The sequence below is a fragment of the Mobula birostris genome, chromosome 14 (genome assembly GCF_030028105.1).
Source record: "Mobula birostris isolate sMobBir1 chromosome 14, sMobBir1.hap1, whole genome shotgun sequence".
In the NCBI taxonomy this organism is placed as follows: domain Eukaryota; kingdom Metazoa; phylum Chordata; class Chondrichthyes; order Myliobatiformes; family Myliobatidae; genus Mobula; species Mobula birostris.
In genome coordinates this window covers 80,487,843-80,512,861 of record NC_092383.1, presented here as the reverse complement: position 1 = coordinate 80,512,861, position 25,019 = coordinate 80,487,843, and the positions used below count along the sequence as shown (strand labels likewise).

General features: G+C 40.9%; 1 protein-coding gene across 2 annotated transcripts in view; it reads right to left on the bottom strand.

Annotated features, from left to right (window-relative positions):
• Nucleotides 1–13,300: 13,300 nt before the first annotated feature.
• Nucleotides 13,301–25,019, bottom strand: part of cttnbp2nlb (CTTNBP2 N-terminal like b) — an 84,449-nt gene continuing 72,730 nt past the window's right edge. Inside the window, exons 5-6 of one of the 2 annotated variants that reach the window (XM_072278737.1) lie at nt 19,720–21,423; nt 13,301–17,404 (exon numbers count right to left, since the gene is read on the bottom strand). In XM_072278737.1, the coding sequence (XP_072134838.1) occupies nt 19,738–21,423 (1,686 nt within the window). In that variant the 3' untranslated portion in view covers nt 13,301–17,404; nt 19,720–19,737. Of the gene's footprint in view, nt 21,424–25,019 lie in introns of both variants that reach the window. The other variant, XM_072278736.1, reaches the window with a different exon arrangement.

Here is a 25,019-nt window from a genome sequence, read left to right as displayed (position 1 = left end):
CCATGCAGAATATGATTCTGTGGGCAAGCCAGTTCTGAATCCACAAAGGAATGTGGATTCCATGCCTCCTCACTTTCTCAATAAGCCTTGCATGGGGTTTTCTGTCAAATGCCTTGTTGAAATCCATATACACTACATCTACTGTTCTTCCTTCATCAATGTGTTTAGTCACATCCTCAAAAAATTCAATCATGACCTGCCCTTGACAAAACCATGCTGACTACCCCTAATCATATTATGCCTCTCCAAATGTTCATAAATCCTGCCTGTCAGGATCTTCTCCATCAACTTACCAACCACTGAAGTAAGACTCACTGGTCTATAATTTCCTGGACTAACTCTATTCCCTTCTTGAATAATGGAACAACAACTCTCCAATCCTCCAGAACCTTTCCCATCCCCATTGATAATGCAAAGATTATTGCCAGAGGCTCAGCAATCTCCTCCCTCGCCTCCCACAGTAGCCTGGGGTACAACTCGTCCGGTCCTGGTGACTTATCCAACTTGATGCTGTCCAAAAGCTCCAGCACATCCTTTTTCTTAATATCTACATGCTCCAGCTCTTCAGTCCGCAGTAAGTCATCCCTACAATCGCCAAGATCCTATTCCGTAGTGAATACTGAAGCAAAGTACTCATTAAGTACCTCTACTTTCTCCTCGGGTTCCATATACGCTTTTCCACTGTCACACTTGATTGGTCCTATTCTCGCACGTCTTATCCTCTTGCTCTTCACATATTTAGAGAATGCCTTGGGCTTTCCTTTATCCCGTCTGCCAAGGCCTTCTCATGGTCCCTTCTGGTTCTCCTAATTTCTTTCTTAAGCTCCTTTCTGCTAGCCTTATAATCTTCTAGATTTCTATCATTACCTAGTTTTCTGAACCTTTCATAAGCTCTTCTTTTCTTCTTGACTAGATTTACAACTGCCTTTATACATCATACTTCCTGTACCCTACCATCCTTTCCCTGTCTCATTGGAACGTACCTATGAAGAAATCCATGCAAATATCCCCTGAACATTTGCCAAATTTCTTCTGTACATTTCCCTGAGAACATTCGTTCCTAATTTATGCTTCCAAGTTCCTGCCTGATAGCCTCATATTTTCCTCTACTCCAAATAAGCACTTTCCTAACTTGTCTGTTCCTATCCCTCTCCAATGCTCTGGTAAAAGAGATAGCATTGTGATCACTATCTCCAAAATGCTCTCCCACCAAGAGATCTGACACCTGATTAGGTTCATTTCCCAATAACAGATCAAGTACAGCCTCTCCTCTTGTAGGCTTATCTACATATTGTGTCAAGAAACCTTCCTGAACACACCTAACAAACTCCACCCCATCTAAACCCCTCGCTCCAGGGATATGCCAATCGATACTTGGGAAATTAAAATCTCCCACCACGACAACCCTGTTATTATTACACTTTCCCAGAATCTGTTTCCCTATCTGCTCCTCGATGTCCCTGTTACTATTGGGCGGTCTATAAAAATCACCCAGGAGAATTATTGACCCCTTCCTGTTCCTAACTTCCACCCACAGAGACTCCGTAGACAATCCCTCCATGTCTTCCTCCTTTTCTGCAGCCACAACAGTGCCACACTCCCACCTCTTTTGCCTCCCTCCCTGTCCTTTCTGATGCATCTCAAGCCTGGCCCTCAAATTAACCATTCCTGACCCTGAGCCATCCAAGTCTCTGTAGTGGCCACAACATCATAGCTCCAAGTATTGGTTTACACTCTAAGCTCATCCGCTTTGTTCATAATACCTCTTGCATTAAAATAGAGACGTCTCAAACCATCGGTCTGAGCGCATCCCTTCTCTATCACCTGCCTATCCTCCCTCTCGCACTGTCTCCAAGCTTTCTCTATTTGTGAGCCAACCACCTCTTCCTCTGACTATTTAGTTTGGTTCCCACACCCCAGCAATCCTAGTTTAAATTCTCCCCGATAGCCTTAGCAACCCTCCTCGCCAGGATATTGGTCCCCCTGGGATTCAAGTGCAACTCGTCCTTTTTGTACAGGTCTGCCCCAAAAGAGGTCCCAATGATCCAGAAATCCGAATCCCTTCCCCCTGCTCCAGCCACGCATTTATCCTCCACCTCACTCTATTCCTATACTCACTGTCATGTGGCACAGACAGTAATCCCAAGATTAATACCTTTGTGGTCCTGCTTCTCAACTTCCTTCCTAACTCCCTGTAGTCTGCTTTCAGGACCTCCTCCCTTTTCCTGCCTATGTCGTTGGTACCAATATGTACCACGACCTCTGGCTGTTCTCCCCCCCACTTCAGGATATCGTGGACGTGATCAGAAACATCCTGGACCCTGGCACCTGGGAGGCAAACTACCATCCGTGTTTCTTTCCTGCGTACACAGAATCGCCAGTCTGACCCTCTAACTATAGAGTCCGCTATCACTACTGCCATCCTCTTCCTTTCCCTATCCTTCTGAGCCACAGGGCCAGGCTCTGTGCCAGAGGCGTGTCAACTGTTGCCTCCCCCAGGTAGGCTGTCCCCCCAACAGTATTCAAGCAGGAGTACTTATTGTTAAGGGGAACAGCCACAGGGGTACTCTCTAGTATCTGACTCCTGCCCTTCCCTCTCCTGTCTCCCAAGGCCCCGGTGTGACTACCTGCCTATAACTCCTCTCTGTCACCTCCTTATTCTTCCTGACCAGACGACGGTCATCAAGCTGCATCTCCAGTTCCCTAACGCAGTCCCTAAGCGGCTGCAGCTCGACGCACTTAGCGCAGATGTGGCCGTCCGGGAGGCTGGGAGTCTCCCGGACTTCCCACATCTGACACGCAGCACAGAACATCGGCCTCACACATGTACTTCCTGTCTGTATTCTACACAGGCAACCTACCTCGCCTCGACCCATTATTGCCGAAGCCCTGTTGAGCCAAAGCCTTTCTACTCTGTCGCCCGCTCTGTAAGGTGTCTCAGTTTCTTCTGTTATTAACGATGCCAGTCACTTCAGAATAGCTTAGCACACGTCCAATAAACAGTACTGTACCTGTAAAAGCAACCATGCAGGAATCAGGAGAAGCTTTTGAATGTGGATCACAGTCAGAACGTGTGATTTAAAGAGAATATAGTTCCTCCCCTTAGAAGCTGATTCACCTCTCTGGCTTGTATTCAGCAATGAACCAGTCATCAAGAACAATCCGCAAACCCAATTTAGACACACTGAAGAAGATGATGTATGCGGGATTGGTATTAATTTGATAATGATGTTCACTAATTATTTACAGTGTGAACAGAATGTTTCTGAATCTGTGTAGGGAACATTTTGTGAAGGAGAAAATGTTAGTTAGGCTTAGATATCTAACTTTTATACATAATCCTGCGTTAACTATTGTTCTCTGTTAACTTCTATAGATGCACACTAGAGAGAATCCTGACTGGTTGCATCATGGCCTGGTATGAAAACACTTATGCCTAAGAATGGAAAAATCTGGGTGGGTCGTGTCCTTGATTATTCTGGCAGTACTGCTCCGACAGCGTGTGGCGTAAAGTGAGTCCAAGGACGGAAGATTGGTTCGTGTGATGTGCTGTGCCGTGTTCTCGATCTTCTGCAGCTTCTTTCGGTCTTGGACAGGACAACTTCCATACCAGGTTGTGATGCACCCTAGAAGAATGCTTTCTACGGTGCATCTATAAAAATTAGTGAGGGTTTTAGGGGACAGGCCAAATTTCTTTAGTTTTCTCAGGAAGTAAAGGCGCTGGTGGGCCTTCTTGGCAGTGGACTCTGCTTGGTTGGACCAAGTCAGGTCATTTGTGATATTGACCCCGAAGAACCTAAAGCTTTTGACCTGTTCCACTTGCGCACCACCGATGTAAATTAGGTCGTGCGGTCCGCTACTCCTTCTGAAGTCAACAACCAATTCCTTCGTCTTGCTGATGTTCAGGGATAGGTTATTGTCTTCGCACCATGCCACCAGGTTCTTAATTTCCTCTCTGTACTCAAACTCAACATTACCCGAGATACGGCCTACAATTGTTGTGTCATCAGCAAATTTATATATTGAGTTCGATGGAAACTTGGCTACACAATCATGGGTGTACAGTGAGTACAGCAGGGGGCTGAGTACACAGCCTTGTGGGGCACCGGTGCTCAGAGTAATTGTAGAGGAGAGCTTGTCCCCTATTTTTACAGCCTGGGTCCCGACTGTGAGGAAGTTGAAGATCCAGCTGCAGATCTGAGTGCTAAGGCCCAGGTTCCGGAGCTTAGAAATCAGTTTACTTGGAATGATGGTATTAAAGGCAGAGCTGTAGTCAATGAAAAGGAGCCTTACGTATGCGTCTATATTCTCCAGGTGTTCTAAGGAGGAATGTAGGGCCAGAGAGATGGCATTTGCCGTTGACCTGTTGCTCCGGTAGGCAAATTGCAAAGCGTCGAGGTTGACTGGTTGGCTGTGGTTGACATGTGGATGCAGTGTGCGGTGCAAATGTCTGTAATGGCGGGAAGAGAGACCCCGATGTTCTTCTCAGCTGAAGTCACTATCCGCTGCAGGGTCTTGCGATCCGAGATGGCGCAATTTCCGAACCAGGCAGTGATGCAGCTGCTCAGGATGCTCTCAATACAACCTCTGTAGAATGTGGTGAGGATTGGGGGGGTGGGAGATGGACTTTTCTCAACCCTCGCAGAAAGTAGAGACGCCGCTGGGCTTCTGGTATTGGATGGAGAGGTGCAGTACCGAGAGAGGTGCAGTATTTGGATGACTTTATATCCGAGTCCCACCTGGCCTCTCAAGCGGATATAAAATGCCCCGGAGCACTATTCTAAAAACAGCTCTCCAGGGATTGTCTGTCAGCATCATTGAAAACAGATGTTGTTTGTGGGATCTTGCTATGCACAACAGGGATCCCACTATTCTTTAATCACTATGGTGACTACACTTAAACAGATGGAGGGGACTTCAGAATTACCAGAGACCATGGAAAATGCAGTGTGAATACAAATTTCTTTTTTTTAAACTCTACGTTGATGCTTTTTCTGAAACAACAGCAGGATATTATTCAATAAAAGTTAATTTCATGTTTCACCAAATTCCTACATGATACAAGCAGTATGAAATTATATTTTTGTTCTGCTTTAAGCTGTCTATGATAAACCAAAAAAAAATTCTGAGGAAGTAACACTTTTGAAAAAATTTGTTGTCTAGTGTAGTAGTCAGAAAAAACGCTGTGAAGTTAGCATCTAACATCAGTTAGTGTACTTCACTGGAAGTTGTAACACATTCCAGAGTCTACTTTGCCCACATTTCTAACAACAGTTACAGTCAATATTCTGCCCTTTCATTTTTTTATTTGTCTATTGACAAAAGATGGGATCATTTTTATTAGGTTATCCATGTAGTGGCATCAGTGCCGGACTTCGGGACAAAAGGTCCCGAGTTTGAATCCAGCCGGCCGGCTCCCCTGCACGCTTTCCATTCGTGCTGGGTTACAGCTGGTGATCTCTTTGGAAACTCACCCGGCAGAAGGCAATGGCAAACCACTTCTGTAAATTGCCTCGTTCGCGGTTCCCCACTACATCAGAGAGACGTGGAGGGAAATCGTCCGCTAACCGGAAAAACTCTGGATGCGATGTACCTTTCCTTTATCCATGTAACTTGTGAATACATGTAGAAGGAACTGAGTCATGTTTAACTGGTAAGCTATTTGTGTGGAAGAGTTCAATAGAAACTACTAACATATACCATAACAACCTCATCTGCCAGCATTTACAGATTGTTATCATGTTTGCTTGTTTACATCAAAAGGAGTAGTTTTATTTACTCAGTGGCCACTTTACGAGGTACACCTGTATGCCAGCTCAATAATGTCAATATTCAATCGCCAATATGTGGCAGCAACTCAGTGTTTAAAAGCATGTAGACATGGTCAAGAGGTTCGGTTGTTGCTCAGGTCAAACTTCAGAATGGTGAAGAAATGTGATCCAAGTGACTTTGACCATGGACTCAAGGTGGATGGTGATTTGAGTATCTCAGAAGTGGCTAATCTCCTGGGATTTTCACGCGCAACATTCTCAAGAGTTTGCAGAGAATGGCGAGATACAAGAAAACATCCAGTGAGTGGCAGTCCTGTGGGTGAAAACAATTTGTTAATGAGAGAGGTGAGAGGAGAATGGCCAGGCTGGTTCAAGCTGACAGGAAGGCAACAGTAACTCCAATAACCACACGTTACAACAGTGGTGTGCAGAACAGCATCTCTGAGTAGATGGGCTACAGCAACAGAAGACCATAGCCACACACTCAGCAGCCACTTTAGTAGGTACAGGAGGTATCTAATGAAGTGGCCAGTGAGAGTATATACTGTATGCTGTCATATTGAACAAAATCACCTTTGGCTGCTAGTTAGCAAATGTGGGTGATATTCTCAGAGGAAATGTGCTCTAATACAATCCCCGTCATGATCGATTATGAAAGTAAGCACTGTGGACTTTAAGATAAGAGTCATTCTGTTCCAGTTGTTAAATTTTATGCTATTTGCCGACTTGCTGGTTTTTACTTTGGTATACTGTATAAAATTTCACCTTGAGCAACTTTATACCTGCCTAATTTCTCAGTTTATTCCTTCTTTCAATGACGACATATGATTGCTGACAAACAGAGCCCCAACGATACCATCTGCTCAGCAAGCTGTTTATTGAAACAGTTGGTAGAATGGCATTCCAGTCAGGGAGTGTCCCTTTAGTGAACTGAACAGATCTCTGCAAGCAGTGGGGCCTCACAATTGTCCAATGAAGGAAGTCATTCCTATTTCATACAACAGAGAAAAAAAGAAATAAGCCTTACTACTGGATTTGGTATTCTTTCCAATCCCCGATAATGTATTCCATCTGTTCCTTACTTTTACAAACAAAGATCGTTTGAAGACATGAAACTAATTGTAATTACATTTTTTTTTACAATTCTGAGAATGTATGAGTGGCATTTTCCACTCTGGCTTTGTTGCCTTGAACATTGTGGGCATGTAATGTTAGTGCCAGAGTGTGCAGCACACTTCTGTGCTGCCCTGGCACATCCTGAGGCGTGTTGGTTGCTAACGCAAACGACACATTTCACTTCAAAGTTGCTGGTGAATGTAGCAGGCCAGGCAGCATCTCTAGGAGGAGGTACAGTCGATGTTTCAGGCCGAGACCCTTCGTTGTCCCTTTCCTCTAACCGTCCATAAATGTTTGTAAGATATCGACTGTCAGCCGGATCGTTAAACTGCAAATCTTTCTCGCAAACATCTTGGAAACATCTCGCAAACATCTAGTCCTGACAAAGGGTCTCGACCTGAAACGTCGACTGTACCTCTTCCTAGAAATGCTGCCTGGCCTGCTGCGTTCACCAGCAACTTTGATGTGTGTTGCTTGAATTTCCAGCATCTGCAGAATTCCTGTTGTTTTCAACACATTTCACTGTATGTTTCAGTGTACGTACGAATATGCCTCGACTCGTTTGATTTTGTGTTTTTTATTCTGTGTTTTTCACTTGCTTTTTCGTTGCCCTTTGTGTTTTTTTTGTGCATGGGGTGAGGGTGTTTGATGTTCTTTGTGTTTGATGCTTTGTTTTGTGGCTGTCTGTGGGGGAGACGAATCTCAGGGTTGCATACTACATACATACTTTGAATCTTTGAATGACATAAATAAATCTGAAGCAGAATCAGAATCTCTGAAATTACACATTGACCATAGAGGAACAGATACGTTATTAGGAACTTAAAAAAATCCCATATCGGGTAGAAAAAACAAATATTTGCCATTTCTTTCTTTGCATCATCACTTTACCACCAACAATCCCTCTACGTACCACCTCCCGGACAGCTGGAAACATTACAGCATGAACAAACTGTTTAGGAAAGTGTTTGGTCAAATCTATCAGAATTTATTGATCTTACCCTTCCTGAACTTTGATCCCAAGATCAAAGCCCTCTTTGCCTTGTGTTTGGTGGATAGTATTCTAATGACTTAAAGGCAGATTTTAACTCCAAGGTATTTAAATACTAGGAACAATGGCATTCTCAAACTATGAGACAGAATGTAACACTGGTTACAAAAAATGCACAATACATGAATCACCAAATATGGGATAAATTTAGTCATCATTTGTGTTTGGGGGCTGGACCACTTAACCATGTCACTCTCTTGAACTCCTTTTGGAACAAATGAAAGAGTCTTGCCACAGCACTTACAAAACCAGTAATAATCTTGCGCTATCTGTCAATGGCAAGGCTTTCATCACCAGTCTGTGTGGTAAATACTGTATTTTCATTATGTGGATTATTGTTTTTAACTTCCTGACCAAAATTGTGCTGATTCTGATTGGAGAGGCCTTAGGCATGTAAATACTGTCATGTGTACTTTTTTGGAATGATGAGGGCCTGCTCAGAACAAGTTACACCCAAGGAGCCGTGGAACATAATCAGTCGATTAAACTTTGTCCCAAGTTAGGGTAACTGACAACCTGACAACACTGTAACAAGCTATGAATGTTTTTGAATAATGTTCTTAGAGTAGCAGAGAAGAAAGATTGCAACACTGGTTGCTGAGAACCATTAAAACATTTTATCTGCTGTGACGGTGTTTTTATTTTTGAGGGGGGGCAGCTAACTTATCTTGTGAAAATTCAGGCAGGACTTCTACCTCTGAATATCTTAGGGGCACCCAGCATCATGAAATATTTGGATATTTAATCTCTCTATGAAGTCTAATTTTTTAAAAAAAATTACAGCTGAATTGTTTGCAATTTTGCCCTATCATCTGCCTGTCCTTCTTCACAGTCTCACTATATACTTGCATACCAACTGCTCCATCCTCAGCACTATCACTCCAGTTCCCACCCCACACCAAATTAGTTTACACCCTCCCCAACAGTTCTAGCAAATCTGCCTGCAGTCCCCCTTGGGTTCAAGTGTAACCCGTTCTGTTTGAATAGGTCATACCTTCCCCAGAACAGATCTCAATGATCCAGAAATCCCCTTGCACCAATTCCTCAGCCAAGTATTCAGCTTCCAAATCATCCTATTCTTACCCTCACTGGTGTGTGGCACAGGCAGCAATTCAAAGATTACTGACTTTAGGATCCTGCTTTTCAGCTTTCTACCCAACTCCCTATATTCTCTCTTCAGAACCTGTTTCCTTTTCCTATCTATGCTGTGAGTACCAATATGCACCATAACTTCTGACTGTTCTCCCTCCCCCTTCAGAATGTAGTGGACTTAATTTGAGGTGTCCCTGACCCTGACACCTGGGGCAATATACCATATGGTGCCTCTTTTGCATCCACAGAATCTCATGTCTGCTTCTCTAACTATGGAATCCCTTATCACTGCTACACTACACTTCTTCCCCCTTTCATTCTGAGCCAGAACCAGACTCAATGCCAGAGACCAGGCCACTGCAGCTCAATGCATTTTGTGTTTGTGCAGATGTAGTTAAACAGAGAGACTGGAGATCTCCACGAGTTCTCACACAAAGAACATACCACTAACCCTGGACCCAGTCTTACTGCACTATCTATGTGCTAATAGTCAAAGAATATGATAGGTGAAACTAGGCAAGGGGGAAGGTGGGTGGGTGGGGTAGGAGGTTGAAGTAAAATGTTGGGAGATGGCAGAGTAAAGGGCTGAAGAAGGAGGAATCTGATCACTTGAAACGGAAACAGAAGCATTGGTTTAAAATATTATCAAAAAGATCGGTAACTTCAGTAAGGCCTTTGACAAGGTTCCACACAGAAGGTTAGTTAGGAAGGTTCAATCGTTAGGCATTAATATGGAAGTAGTAAAATGGATTCAGCAGGGGCTAGATGGGAGATGCCAGAGAGTAGTGGTGGATAACTGTGTGTCAGATTGGAGGATGGTGTGTAGTGGTGTGCCTCAAGGATCTGTACTGGGTCTAATGTTATTTGTAATGATATATTAATAATCTGGATGATAGGGTGGTAAATTGGATTAGTAAGTATGCAGACGATACTAAGATAGGTGGTGTTGTGGATGATGAGGTAGGTTTTCAAAGCTTGCAGAGAGATTTAGGACAGTTAGAAAAGTGGGCTGAAAGATGGCAGATGGAGTTTAATGTCGAAAAATGTGAGGTGCTACATTTTGGTAGAACTAATCATACATGGTAAATGGTAGGGCATTAAAGAATGCTTTAGAACAGAGGGATCTAGGAATAATGGTGCATAGTTCCCTGAACATGGAATCTCATGTGGATAGGGTGGTGAAGAAAGCTTTTGGTTTGCTGGACTTTATTAATCAGAGCATTGAGTATAGGAGTTGGGATGTGATGTTGAATTTGTATAAGTCATTGGTAAGGCCAAATCTGGAGTATTGTGTACAGTTCTAGTCACCGAATTATAGGAAAGATGTCAATAAAATTGAGAGAGTACAGAGGAGGTTTACTAAAATGTTGCCTGGGTTTCATCTCCTAAGTTACAGAGAAAGGTTGAACAAGTTAGGTCTTTATTCTTTGGAGCATAGAAGGTTGAGGGGAGACTTGATCGAGGTGTTTAAAATTATGAGGGGGATTGATAGAGTTGACATGGTTAGACTTTTTCCATTGAGAGTGGGGAAGATTCAAACAAGAGGGCATGGGTTGAGAATTAGAGGACAAAAGTTTAGGGGTAACATGAGGGGGAACTTTACTCAGAGAGTGGTAGCTGTGTGAAATGAGCTTCCAGCAGAAGTGGTTGAGGTGGGTTCAATGTTGGCGTTTAAAGTTAAATTGGTTAGATATATGGACAGGAAAGGAATGGAGGGTTATGGGCTGAGTGCAGGTCCGAGGGAATAGGATAGGGTAAGAGTTCAGCACGGACTAGAAGGGCCGAGATGGCCTGTTTCCGTGCTGTAATTGTTATATGGTTATAACTTCTAAAGAGCAGCTTTTCCTCAGTTAGACATGGGATATTCCATAATCACTAAATTAGAAATAATTCAACTAATGTGCCAGTAATGTGTAATCAGCATCATTCAGAATAGCTAGGCAAACTGCTAGATTGAAAATCAAAAATCTGGAAAAAATACAAAAATTCTAGAAGCACTCAGGTCAAGTATTGCCTACTTGTTAATGAGCCCAAATGCATAAGTGAGTGAGCCAGAGATATAGGAAAGCTGGTAGCTGTTGGGGATGGAAAAAGTGACCAGGCAGTCGTGAAGGAAAAAGGTCCCTTCAAAATGCTAAAAGGGGAAGAAAAGTTGGGTCTGGTGGTTAAATTTTGTTGAAGCTGTAAAAATGTTTCATCGACTCCAGATGCTGCACATGTGGAAGGTGAGGACCTGGGAAACTATCCTTGCTCTGTGCTGGCGATGGGGTGAGGGCAGAGGTGTGCAATACACTTCCATTTCCTTCTGGCGCACTGCATTCACTGTTCATAATATGACCTCCTTAACATTGGAGAAACCAAATGGGTGGTTGCTTTACAGTGCAGCTGCATAGAATGCTCCACAGAGGAGACTAAGAGCTTCTGTTGCCCATCACCTTAATTCTCCATTACATTTCTGTGTCCTTCTGCACTCTCACGAGGAGATCTAAGATAAGCACATCTAATATCTCATTCTCTTTTGGTGCATGCTACAGCCTTGCAGAATCAGTATCAAATTCTTTAAGTTTTATTAATTCAGAATAGCAGATATGCACCATGTGGTTACCATAGTGGTTACCGCGATGCTATTACAGCTTGGGGCATTCCAGAGTTCTGGGTTCAATTATGCCACTGTTTTGTAAGAAGTCACTGTATGGTCTCCGAATGCGTGCGTTTTCTCCAGGTGCTCTGGTTTTCTTCCACTGTCCAAAGATGCACCAGGTAATTTAATTGGTCTTTGTAAATTGTCCTGTGATTAGGTTACAGAGTTAATCAGGGTTGTGGGGTTGTTGGGGTGGCATGGCTCGAATGGACAACTCTACGCAATATTACTGAATATATAAATTCTGAGGCAAGACATCGACCTGTGATATTAGCTCATCTTTTCTCTCCTCTCTCCATTAGCACAGCCTGACTTGGTGGGCACACTACATCAAAGATTCAAAGGTTCATTTATTATCAAAGTATACAACTCTGCAATTCTTCTTCTCCAGGTAGCCACGAAACCAAGAATGGAAAGCACAATCACCAACCCCCAAATCCCTCCTCCCTGGACAAAAAAACAGGCACATCGACCTCCCCCCAAATCCCCCTCCCCCTCACACAAACACAGGAAAGATCTGGTGAAAAACACATGAAAAAAAAGTCTGAAAAACCAGTCTATAGTCCAAGTCCATATCCAAATCGCAAAAAACCTGAATAACATTCTCTGGGCACAGCAGCTGGCCTTTCCCTCTCCTTGGCAGAGCAATCCCACCAGCGATCAGAAGGCAGTCTCTACATCTGGCAACTTCCATGTTTCTTTGCTTGCATGGTCTCTCCTTAACTACCCCAAAGTCACTGCTTTCATTCACTTTCTCTGACTGGGTCCCATTAACCCATTGACCAGATAATCTTTACAACTTATCCATTTGGCACCCATGGCCTCTCTATAAATTATATTCCTTTTGTTCAATCCAACTTCCCACTCCTCTGCAAATTAAAAATAACTTACTTTCTCCCTCTGCTTTACCTACTGAGTGCTTCCAGCATTTTTGGATTTTATTTTAGCTTTGGAGCATCTGATTTTTATTTTATATATTTGCTGCACATGACTTTAACTACCATTAACTTGCCATTACTTCAGTTTTTTTGTGTTCCCAAAGAAGTTAGTTGTAAGCAGTAAACAGAGTTGTGCATTTCCCTATTAAACGCATTGTGAAATGGGGGAAAAAATTGATCTAAGTGACTTTGACCATGATTGTTGGGTGGTTTGAGTACCACAGAAACAGCTGATCTCCTGGTATTTTCACACACAATAGTCTCTGGAGTTTAGAGAATAGTGTGAAAAACAAAAAAAAAAAATCCAGTGAGCAGTGGTTCTGTGGGTGAAGATGCCTTGAGCGGTCAGAAGAGAATGGCCAGACTGGCTCAACCTGACCAGAGGGCGACAGTAACTCAAATAACCACATGTTGCCACAGTGGTGTGCAGAAGAGCATCTCTGTGGATGACCTACAGCAGAAGACCATGAACATACACTTAGTTGCCATTTTATTAGGTACAGAAAATACCTAATAAAATGGCCAGAGTGTACATGTAAATGTACAGTGCTTGGTGAATAAAGTTGATTCTTGATCCACCTTATACTAGTGAGAGCTTGTTGATCATCTCCAGTATGCAAATTACTCTCGTATTTTGATCTCTAAATGCTTTGTTGACTAAGTAAATAAGACACAAGACTCCTTGGTATGAATTCTGGTTTTATTAATGGTAATTACCATTAACTGTGAATATATGCAATTCCTTTACATTTTTAAAATTTACAACATGCAGATTCAAAAGGCACTTAGAAGTTGCACTTTGAATTAGTTGAAATATCCCAGCAGTACAAACAAAATCCTGTTAGATAGAGCAGCTTCAGATTTAGAAGTTTGTAAATGAAGCACAAAAAGGAATCACCCCTTTACATGCATTTTTAGGTACACAGTACATTGAAAGTCTGGAAAAAATACCAATTCTACAGTATCAAAACAGTTTTATAGCTTATAAATTATTAAAAATATATTGCTATGAATGTTTTAAAACTAAGAATACTAATTGGTCCAATCAATTATGCAATTATGAGATGGAAGCACTACACTATTTTACACTGTGAATTAGTGTTACAATAAAAATGGAAGCAATGTTAAAATGCAATTTACTTCAAATGCGATGAGAAAGCACAATGATTCATATTAAGTGCCACATACATACTGATTTATCATCGCCATTCAAATGGACAATATCCCCACTTCCTTTATCCCTCAACACGTTTTTTTCTAGCCCCTTTTAAGAATCTTGTTGTACTACAGTTTATTCAGCATCCCCCCAAATTACCCAGACCGGCCATCTCTTTCAGAGTAAGTCCCATTACAGAAATTATTGTAGGTGGTTATCAAGCAATTCCAAATACTGAGCAATAGGATTGCTGGCTGGTGACTGATTCCTCAGGGGAAAATTAGAAACTTCCATCATGCTGACATCAATTCAATAACGTAGGGTATACTTGGTCTATACATGGTTCAGACACCCTCGCCTTAATCAAGTTAGTGGTTCCTGAATGAAACCTATTGATAATCAGTGAAGTTCAGCACTTTTTTCAATACCCAGAAAGGATGCTTCCCATTCTGTTAATTATTCACAAACAATAATGGAAATGCAGAACACTAGAGTTTTTGAATATCATTTTCCAAATGCAGAAATTGATCAATATTTGGATTGTGAAGATCCATGTGGTGTGGCAAAATAAACCTTGGCAACAACATTTTATGGAATAAGATTAATCACATCTCAAAAAATACATACTGTATGCATCAAAATTTATTTCCTTAAAACCATATGCTTAACATATTGTTTAGTAAATTAAGACAAAAAAAATGTGTACACCTGAACGCAGAAGTAGTTCTGATCTACCAGAGCAAAGCAACTGCATTTAGCTTTTCTGAAAACAAATGCCCCAGCACTTACAGTAGAGATCAGATATAAAACAGCTAATCATAAATAAAGGCTTCTGATACACTTCAGGTCAGTTTCCAAGGTGTGGCTTTTGTTTGGTCTTAAATATCTGTGTGTGGTACATACATCCATTAGTTGAGTTGTTGTATGTGTGTCAATAGAAAATTAGTTTGAGACAGAAGACTAAATAAGTGGGAAAGCTTCAATAGAAATGCCTTCAGTATCAGTATCAGTAAAGTGGTGTATATATTTTTTTAAAGAAGTGGCATTCATAATTACATACTTTGGAAAAGTAAGCTGGCTTCTGGGGTGGGAAATTCAAAATTACATCTGCACTGTAGTTTAAACTTACGAAATGTAATTCTTTTGATTTTATTTTAGTCTCTGCACACAGACACATGTAAAACAAGAAAATATTTAACAATTTAAAAAGATTTACATACTCAATTTTAGAAGTATTGTCAGAAGCGGAATAGGATGGAGCATTATTGACAATCTCAGGAATAATTATTAAAATAACCTCCACAAAGCATCAGTTGGCAAAGCAGAGGGAGGGAGATAACTTTAAAAGTTCAATTGCTTCAAGATTCAAGTTTTTAAGTGTTTTCAGTAGGATGCATTTGACAAGACTTTCAAGCAACCGGGCAGGTTTAACCTGCTCTCAGTACTCTGTCACGAGAGATTTTAGATGTAGTGTAATTAATATTCATTTTTAATTCAATTGAGAACCATTTCTCTTCCCACTTATCAAAAATTATAATTAATGATTTATTTTAAGAGTAACTTCTGTAAATTAACTTGGAGTAATTTGTAATTGTAAGATACTGAAGAAGTAATTAGATTAACAAGAATCATAAAATTACTTGCTTCACAGATAATGGAAGGAATCCACATTCCATCCACAATGTTTCGCTCTCATTGTTAGATTTAATTAATTGGATGAATTAATTCCATTCCAAAGAACAATTCAGTGATTTTTTGAAGATATTGATTAGGTCAATTTCACTGGTTCATGTTAACTTTTGCAAGATGTCATGTATTCTGTATCCTGAAGAGTTACCATTCATTTGAAATTAATTCCAGAACTTTACAAATGCCACTAGAACATTCATTAAACTCCAAAATGTACAATGAATTTTGATTGTTTTTAAATGACTCCAATCAGCACAAGTAACAGCGTCTAAAACTTAGTTAAGCCTCCAATTTGAAAAGATGAAACACAAATAGACAAGTCTCCTCATTTCAGATTCAATAGGATGGGCTAAACTTCTATCAAACCAGTTTACTTTCAATATGGGAAAAAAATGTTTTGCATCTTTTGGGTTGCATTTATCAATTTAATACCTGCATAATTGTTATTTATTGAAATCACTACTGTTATTAAAAGTTTGTCAATAACTGCAAGGTTTTAACTATTTAGCATCATTTAGTGAAGTTTTGTTGTAGAAAACAAGAAACTCTGTACTTTATCAGTCACTATTCCCTATTTCTCCCGATCCTACATCACTATCCACCACCATTCTACCACCTACATCATGTAATTTCAAATCACTGTCACAGCATGGTAGCAAAATTTAAAACAAAAATCCTCAAAGGAAAACTATTTTTAAAACACCCGTGGCATTAAGGAAACAATTAAAACATGATTCCAAAAACTTCCACAAGCCGCACAACCCTTACTCCAGTAGCTTGCAATTTTCTCTCCACGGCAACTCACTTCCATGATTTACTTATAAATACGTATTGTTAGCTGTATTATACTGACTATATTCTTCAGCTACTACTCAGCACTTCCATAAACTTAAAATTATACTAGAACTGTCAACTTTTCCAATATGGACATAAGTACTTACCTTCTGCAGTTAATTTGTCTACAGTTCCTCAACCATTTTCAAAATCATCTCTCAGTACAAAGGACTTCTTGAAACTGGCCCTCATTTGCCCTACCTGTCTTTGTTCTATTATTAGTTTACCTCGTGGAGTTCCAGATTTACTGTCAATGGAATATCTGTATATCTAAATGAGGCAATGCCTCACCTACATTCTTTGCAACTTCCCTAATCACAGCAAATAGTCCTGGGGGGGCACTGATCAGCACTCAGTGTGCAAGACAGCCAAATGGATTAATTGGGATGTATTCACGCTACGCAATGATATTACCTCTCTGATTTCATTTCTCGCTATGCCTATCAGGTGGCCCACGCAGCTTTAAGAAAGTAAGAACATAAAATGTATTTTAGAAAAGCGCCACTGAATTTCAAAAATGCACAAAACATTGATAACTTAAAGTTGACCATTCATGAAGCAATAATCTGTTGTTCTGTTGCCGAAATTGTTGATCACATTTTGGTAACAATGATATATACCCTACTGGGACCAACATGTGTAATTTCTTATAAAGCAGTAGTGGTTCATTTGCAATGTTCATGGATCTGGAATAAACCAATCATAGCAAACCATGTCAATCTGAAGTCACATTGCTTATCATAATGTTTTGTTAAGCTAGTTCACAGCTTATGGAGCACTGTCTTAAATTATTTATTTTGTGCCCTCCGTTACATGGAAACACATGAATTTATCGACACATCCCAGAAGTCAGCAGGCTATCTGAGAATTTGTGTGATCCAACAAGCTTTGAACTTCTGTTGTTAAGCAAGGCAGGGAGAATATTGGAGGAGGGTTGAGATACAGTTCTGGTTCAGCTGGGTGTTGTGCCTCTTAGAACTGATAAAAGCTGATGCCAGAAGACAGGCAGGATGAGATGACATGGAATACTCTGGTCCTCCCACAACTGCATTTCATCTTCCAAGACGGTGATACTACTGAGGTCCAAACTGCTAGTTTCCCGATGCCTACTGATTGCTGCAGAACAGATTATTTAAAAAAAAACAAAGAAATCTCAGACATTTTAGGAACTTGCTTTTTTTTGGAAACGTAACGTTTCAAAGTTACTACCTCCTAATCTAGTAAGATCAAACTCTAAGGGCATCAGAAATACCAAAGGTAGCTTTCTAATTCATAGAAATGATTCATTCCCAAGGTTTAATCAAGGACTGGGCAAGAATGGCAATTGAAGGCCCTTTATTTCAGAGTTTAAATGGCTGAGTGAGCCTTTTGAGAGTCTCAAGTGCACAGTCTTTGTAGCCTTTAAAATACTGAGTATTAAAAGAAATATTATATCTAAAAATGCTAACGGAGGATTTCACTTATTGCTCTGTGATTCCTACTATGTACAAAATGGCCATCACTTGCACCTAAATAACATTTACCACATTTTAAGGCAATTCAACTCACCTGAAGACCTTTGAGCTATAGATCCAAGGTGCAAAAAGATGCTAAACAATTTTCAAATTTTCCATTCTAGTAGTCGCACCAATTTACCCTGATGCTTAGAAACAGGTGGTAAAAAAAAAGAACACAGACTGTGATACAAATTTAGTACAATTTCTCACTGGATCTCCTCAGTGGATCATATCTATCCTGCAGTTTACAAAACTGTGTTTAAAATGACTGCTGCCAATCGAACATACAATTTTTAATCTGTCATTTAGATGACTAAAATTAATACTTTATCAGATTTTGAAGTTATTTAAATTCTGATTTGTCTATGTTAATGCCTATCATGGTGGAAGACTAATCTATTTGTGTAGGGAGATGGGGGGCAGGTGGCATGTAAGTAAGCAAAGCCATTTTCCCAAACCATTGGACAGTCTGATAAAACTCCAGCTTCATTGTTGTGGTAGAGATCCAGCAATAAATCTGTGTTGCCATTTTAGTCATATGAATGTGTACAATGAGATTCTCATTGTGGGGTGTTGGAAGGAAAAAAAACCTAAAAAAAACACACCACACCCACTGGGGAGAACATCGGTTTATAGGCTCAGTTTAAAAAAATTGTACCATCTTCTTGTACTTGATGTTGTGTATGCCTTGTGCACACCATAGATTTCCTCTCCTCATTGCATATTTCTAGCTAAACTGAGCATTTAAACAAGCCTCTGGAAATTATAAAGATATTATTACAGTACGTAGTTGCTCAAAATTTGACTGCCCCTGAATACCACAAGTAGTTGAACTGACTTTGAATAAAGTTTAATGACACTTAACTAATGGATGTAAAACAGAACACTGTGCAATCCCTTTGGCTGTGCTACTTACAAATCGAAGAAACATTTGAATCTGTTGTTAAAGTACTCGAACTCCCTCTGATATGATATACAGATCCTTGGCAATTAATGAATCAAACCAGAGGAATACAGCATTTAAAACATCAATCACAGGTCTATTCTAGTAGTTTAGCATCCAGATGAAAAAAAACATCACCAGCAACCTTTGCTAACACTCCCAGGATCAGTTAGATAACTAATAAAATAATTAAATATATATAGTTTAACTGAAGTCTTCACTGAAGAGATATTACATTTAAAGGTTTTAAATGCACTCATTGCAGGAGCAAAAACAGTTCTTAATTACTACCACCACCATCAAAGCAAAACAATAATGAAGGGTAAATTATTTTAGTTATGTGACAAGGAAGTAAGCAAACTTATGTTTCTCAGATCCACTATCTTCTACCCACTACCCACATTTAACATTATAAGAACCAAAGTGACCATCAGAAAATTGTTTGCAGTTTTCTGTGAAATTCCTGTTGGATTTCCCAGTACCATTATCATCCCTTACATAAAGGCTGGCTTGGGCTGCAAAATGAACCTAACCAGATTTGCAAATTATAGAGTTTTCATTCCCTTTTTAAATCTCTTCCCATTTTAGTTTCACAATGTACTTTTCATGATTATAAAATTACATTAGTGAATACCAATAAAAGCCATGGTTATGGTGAATGGACAAAACACCCCGAAGGAACTTCAAAACATTTTGGGGAGCATTCAGTGATTCCATCCATTAATTGATGACTGGTAATAATGTACTGAAAAGTCTTTTATTAAATGGGAGCTTCTGAATTTTTATACATTTAGTTAATTTTTCCCATTTAACCCATAAATTAATGTTATTGATACCAAGACTAAAAAGGTAAATATAAAACACTAACTGCTAAAGTTTGTAAAATGCAGAGCAAAGTGGATATTGTATAAATACAAAATGTGCTATAAATAATAAATTGTTATTACAAAACTCCAATTATCTGGAAGGAGTGAAAAAAAGCATCAACTCACATCTGGTTTCTACACAGTTTAACTACTGGTTGGTAGAAGTATATCAATCTCTTTATTGGATGGTGTGATCAAACTGTTATCCATGCCACAAGTGTTTGGAAGGTCCACCGTGGTGTTACAACCATCCACAGAAACGGCTGAGAGCTTTATGGAGGCTGTAGGGTTTGGTTCATTGGGTAGTGGTGCAACACAAACTGCAGCCTCAGTACCATCCGCTGAGCCCATCACTGCACCATGGTCCAAAGACGATTTTGATGAGACATCCTCATGATTCCCTGTTTCTCGCCAGTTAAAGAAACGCTGTGGTTGCACAGAGCTGGGGGTACTTGACTCATTTTTAGAAGCAAGCCCGATTTGCGTTGGTCCACCATCCGCTGACGTTCTCCCCAGTGGGTGTGGTGAAGCTGGAGACTGTGCAAGGCCGGGCTTTTTAGGAGGAATGGGTGGTGGATTGCCTCGATCCACCCTTGATGTCGTTGGCGATCTTATACAAGGTACCAGTGGACTCTGAGGACTAGAGACTTTGCTACTGTTTGGTGAATGATTGGCATCACTGATTGGAGCTTTTGTTGAAGTGCCCAGCTGCCGATAGTCAGTACCAAACGGGGAATTATTTGTAGTTTTGAGGGTATTCGTCTGACTTGTAAACCTAGAAAGGACTTGGGTCACAGTATTACGAGCCAACTGTTTGGCAGCTGAACTGTCCAAGGTAGTGGGCGACAGATCCCTTGGGGGAGGACTCTGTAGAACACCAGTCTGTTGATCTTGCTCTGCCTGTGCTTGGAACTTAAATCGAGCAGCATGAAACCTTTGATTTAGCCCAGCTTGGTAGGAGGACTGAAAGCTGGTCGTGGGGCTAGCTGAACCAATCAGTCGTTTTGTCAACACAGGGGATGAGCATGGGGAGGAAGATACTGAAGAGGCAGCCGACGAGTTTACGGTGTTGTTTGGAGAACCAGTGAAATGTGGAGCATAGATCGCGGTCACTGTGGCAGCTCCATTTTCACTGACATGATCCGGAGTGGGAGAAACAGGCTTGTTCTCATTTGCGTAAATGCCATCCGTTTCATTGTCATCAGTTGACTGATCGTCGTTGTTATTAAATGCAAGTGTCGCACAGTGCCCGTTTAGATGTGGAACAAACACTGGCATTTTAGGTGATGTGCAATGTCCTGGTTTTGTATCACTTCTGCTTGTCACTTCCACATATGGAAGATCTACTTGGCATAATTTACTTTTATTAGACCCAGTCCCTACTGATGAGCCTGCTTCATTCCCTGTTGTTTTCATTGAGGTTCCTGCTCCACTTTTAAGTTCTGCAATGATTTTTTTTAAATGTTCCACTTCTTCATTGAGAGCACGTGTTTGGTTTTCTTCGCGGTTTAGCTTAGCTCTCAGCTGCTCCTTCTCAGTGTCAAATTCAAAGAGCTGCTTCTCCATTTGGGCTTCCTTCTGCAAGGCCCGTCTCTTCTCAATGGTCAACTCTTCTTCCAATTTGCAGCTCCTTTCCAGCTCTTTCTCAAGCTTTAATTTTAGCTCTGCAGCTTTCTGCATTTCCTCTGCTGACTTGTTAGTTGCTTTTTTGCATTCTTTCACCAACACTGTGGTCAGCTGCTTGTGCCGCGATCGCTCTTCCTCCAACTGCGTGGACACCTTCTTCTGCTCCTTTTCCACCTTCTTCACCTGCGACTTTTCAAACTCCAGCTACACAGATGCATTTTGGGGAAGAAAGAGAAAAACAAATTTATTTTACTACAACCTATATTTTCCCCATTGTGAAGATTTTCGTCTATAGGTAATTGAAGTGACGTGGCTTTTCTGCTACTTATCACAAGACTAAGGTGTAAAATATAGGATAAGCAGGTCACAGTTGTACCTTTAAAATTAAAGTTTAGCTTTATTTGTCACATGTACATCAAAACATTTAGGGAAATGTGTTTTTTGATTCAACATCCAACACAATTCAAGAATATGCTAGGGGTACCATGCTTCCAGTGCCAACATAGCATACATACCAAACCAGAGCACCTAAAGGAAACCACATGGTCATGGGGAGAACACACAAACTTCCTATAGACAGTGGCAAGATCTGAAACTCAATCTTCCCACTGCTGACACTGTGAAGTGTTACGCTAACTGCCACGCTCCAATGCTGCATTTTTTTCATTCAACCTATTTCAAAGGCAGGTTAAAACGCTAGAAATCAAATAAAATGAGGGGCAGGAAAAACTGGAGTAATAGTTTAGGATAATAATAAAGTATGCATTGCTAAAAATGGAGACCGTACCTTTTTTCTTTTATAAACTCTCAAGTCTGTTTCATAGATGGCTTATTCATGATCTATTGCCAAGGATACCTGCCATTGTTTGAAAACACAACTGTATATCATAATCCTAAATTGAATATTGATCTTAATCAAGCGACAAAAGAGTGTATGTGTGATAATGTGCTATGTCCATACACCATACAATCAGGCTAACTTATATACTTGAGACAGGAAACATCAGTCATGTGGCACAGGGGCAGAAGCTCAGTTCTAGGTTGCACAAAGATCATTGATATACATCTCACTGCATTTCCCTAAATATTTTTAAAACTTCGTCAGGTTCCCCCGTTGTTCTTTTGCACTTCCCTCAAACTGTGTATTACTTAACTAAAAAAATCTGTCTTCATAGTTAAAAATATAAATAAAATCTTTATGGAAACTAAACTTCAATATGGAAACTGATCCATTATTAATGAGAACCAGGAGAAAAAGAAATCATCACACCCACCACAAGAATGCAAGTCGTTGAGGGTGCAGACTGTGTGCCTCCACCATACCAGCAGGTGCATTCTTCCATGAACATTTTTTTTTGCCACAGTTTCCTAGAGATTGAGATTCTTTTATTTATCACATGTGCATAGGAGCACAATGAAATGTGTCATTTACGTTAAACAACCATCACAACCTAAAACTATGCTGAGGATGGGGGTAAGTGTCACCACACATTCTGGCGCCAAAATAGCATGCCCACAATGTTATCAGAACAAGGAAAGCAACAAAACAATAAAAGCATGAATCAGAGTTCTGGTCACATAGCAACCATTGAGATCAAAAACTATTCAAATCAGGTTCATGAGATTGATTTAAAATTCAAACAGTAAATATCCAGGGCTTTTAGTTAAAAGATTGTCTCTTAGAAATATGTTTCCTTCAAGAGAATTTGTTTATTTTGAACAAAAGCACAAGCTGTTTATTATAATGTAGCCATCCTTTTAGTTGAAGTGCTTTTTCGAGATCTCTGCACTTTTACTGCTATTATATGATGCAGCACTCGATGGGCTGAATGGCCTAATTCTGCTCCGGTGTCCTATGGTTTAGCTATGACGACCCAAAGGATCTACTTGGCAGAGACAGTGCAATAGAGTGAAATGGGTGGTGATCCTACTGAAACATAGAAAAACCTACAGCACAATACAGGCCCTTCAGCCCACAATGCTGTGCCAAACATGTCCTTACTTTAGAAATTACCTAGGGTTACCCATAGCCCTCGAGTTTTCTAAGCTCCATGTACCCGTCCAGGAGTCTCTTAAAAGACCCTATCATATTCGCCTCCAGCCAACTCCACACACTCACCACTCTGCGTAAAAAACTTACCCCTGACATCTCCTCTGTATCTACTTCCAAGCACCTTAAAACTGTGCCCTCTCATGTTAGCCATTTCAGCCCTGGGGAAAAAAAACTCTGACTATCCACACAATCAATGCCTCTCATCATCTTATACACCTCTATCAGGTCACCTCTCATCCTCCGTCGCTCCCAGGAGAAAAGGCCAAGTTCACTCAACCTGTTTTCATAAGGCATGCTCCCCAATCCAAGCAACATCCTTGTAAATTTCCTCTGCACCCTTTCTATGCCTTCCACAGCCTTCCTGTAGTGAGGCGACCAGAACTGTACTCCAAGTGGGGTCTGATCAGGGTCCTATATAGTTGTAATATTAACCAACCCACACTCCCCCCCACCCGGCTCCTGAACTCAATCCCATGGTTGATGAAGGCCAATGCATCATATGCTTTCTTAACGACAGAGTCAACCTGTGTAGCAGCTTTGAGTGTCCTATGGACTTGGACCCTAAGGTCCCTCTGATCCTCCACACTGCCAAGAGTCTTACCATTGATACCATATTCTGTCAAATATTTGACCTATCAAAATGAACCACCTCACACTTACCTGGGTTGAGCTCCACCTGCCACTTCTCAGCCCAGTTTTGCATCCTATTGATATCCCACTGTAACCTCTGACAGCCCTCTACACTATCCACAACACCTCCAACCTTTGTGTCATCAGAAAATTTATTAACCCATCCTCCCACTTCATCCAGATCATTTATAAAAATCATGAAGAGCAGGGTCCCAGAACAGATCCCTGAGGCACACCCCTGGTCATCAACCTCCATGCAGAATATGACCCATCTACAACCAATCTTTGCCTTCTGCGGGAAGCCAATTCTGAATCCACAAAGCAATGTCCTCTTGGATCCCATGCCTCCTTACTTTCTCAATAAGCCTTGCATGGGGTACCTTGTCAAATGCCTTGCTGAAATCCATATACACTATAGCTACTGCTCTACCTTCAATGTGTTTATTCACATCCCCAAAAAATTCAATCAGGCTCGAAAGAAACGACCTGCCTTTGACCTGCCAATAGCCATGCTGACTATTCCTTACCTTATTATGGCTCTCCATATGTTCATAAATCATGCCTTTCAGGATCTTTTCCATCAACTTACCAATCACTGAAGTAAGACTTACTGGTCTATAATTTCCTGGGCTATCTCTACTCCCTTTCTTGAATGAGGGAACAACATCCGCAACCCTCCAATCCTTCGGAACCTCTTCCGTCCCCATTGATGATTCAAAGATCATCGCCAGAGGCTCTGCAATCTCCTCCCTCGCCTCCCACAATAGCCTGGGGTACATCTCATCTGGTCCCGGTGACTTATCCAACTTGATGCTTTCCAAAAGCTCCAGCACATCCTCTTTCTTAATATCTATATGCTCAAGCTTTTCAGTCTGCTGTAAGTCATCCCTACAATCGCCAAGGTCCTTTTCCGAAGTGAATACTGAAGCAAAGTATTCATTAAGTACCTCTGCTGTCTCCTCCGATTCCATACACACTTTTCCACTGTCACGTTTGATTGGTTCTCTTCTCTCACGTCTTATCCTCTTGCTCTTCACATACTTGTAGAATGCCTTGGTGTTTTCCTTAATCCTCTCTGCCAATGTCTTCTCATGGCCCCTTCTGGCTCTCCTAATTT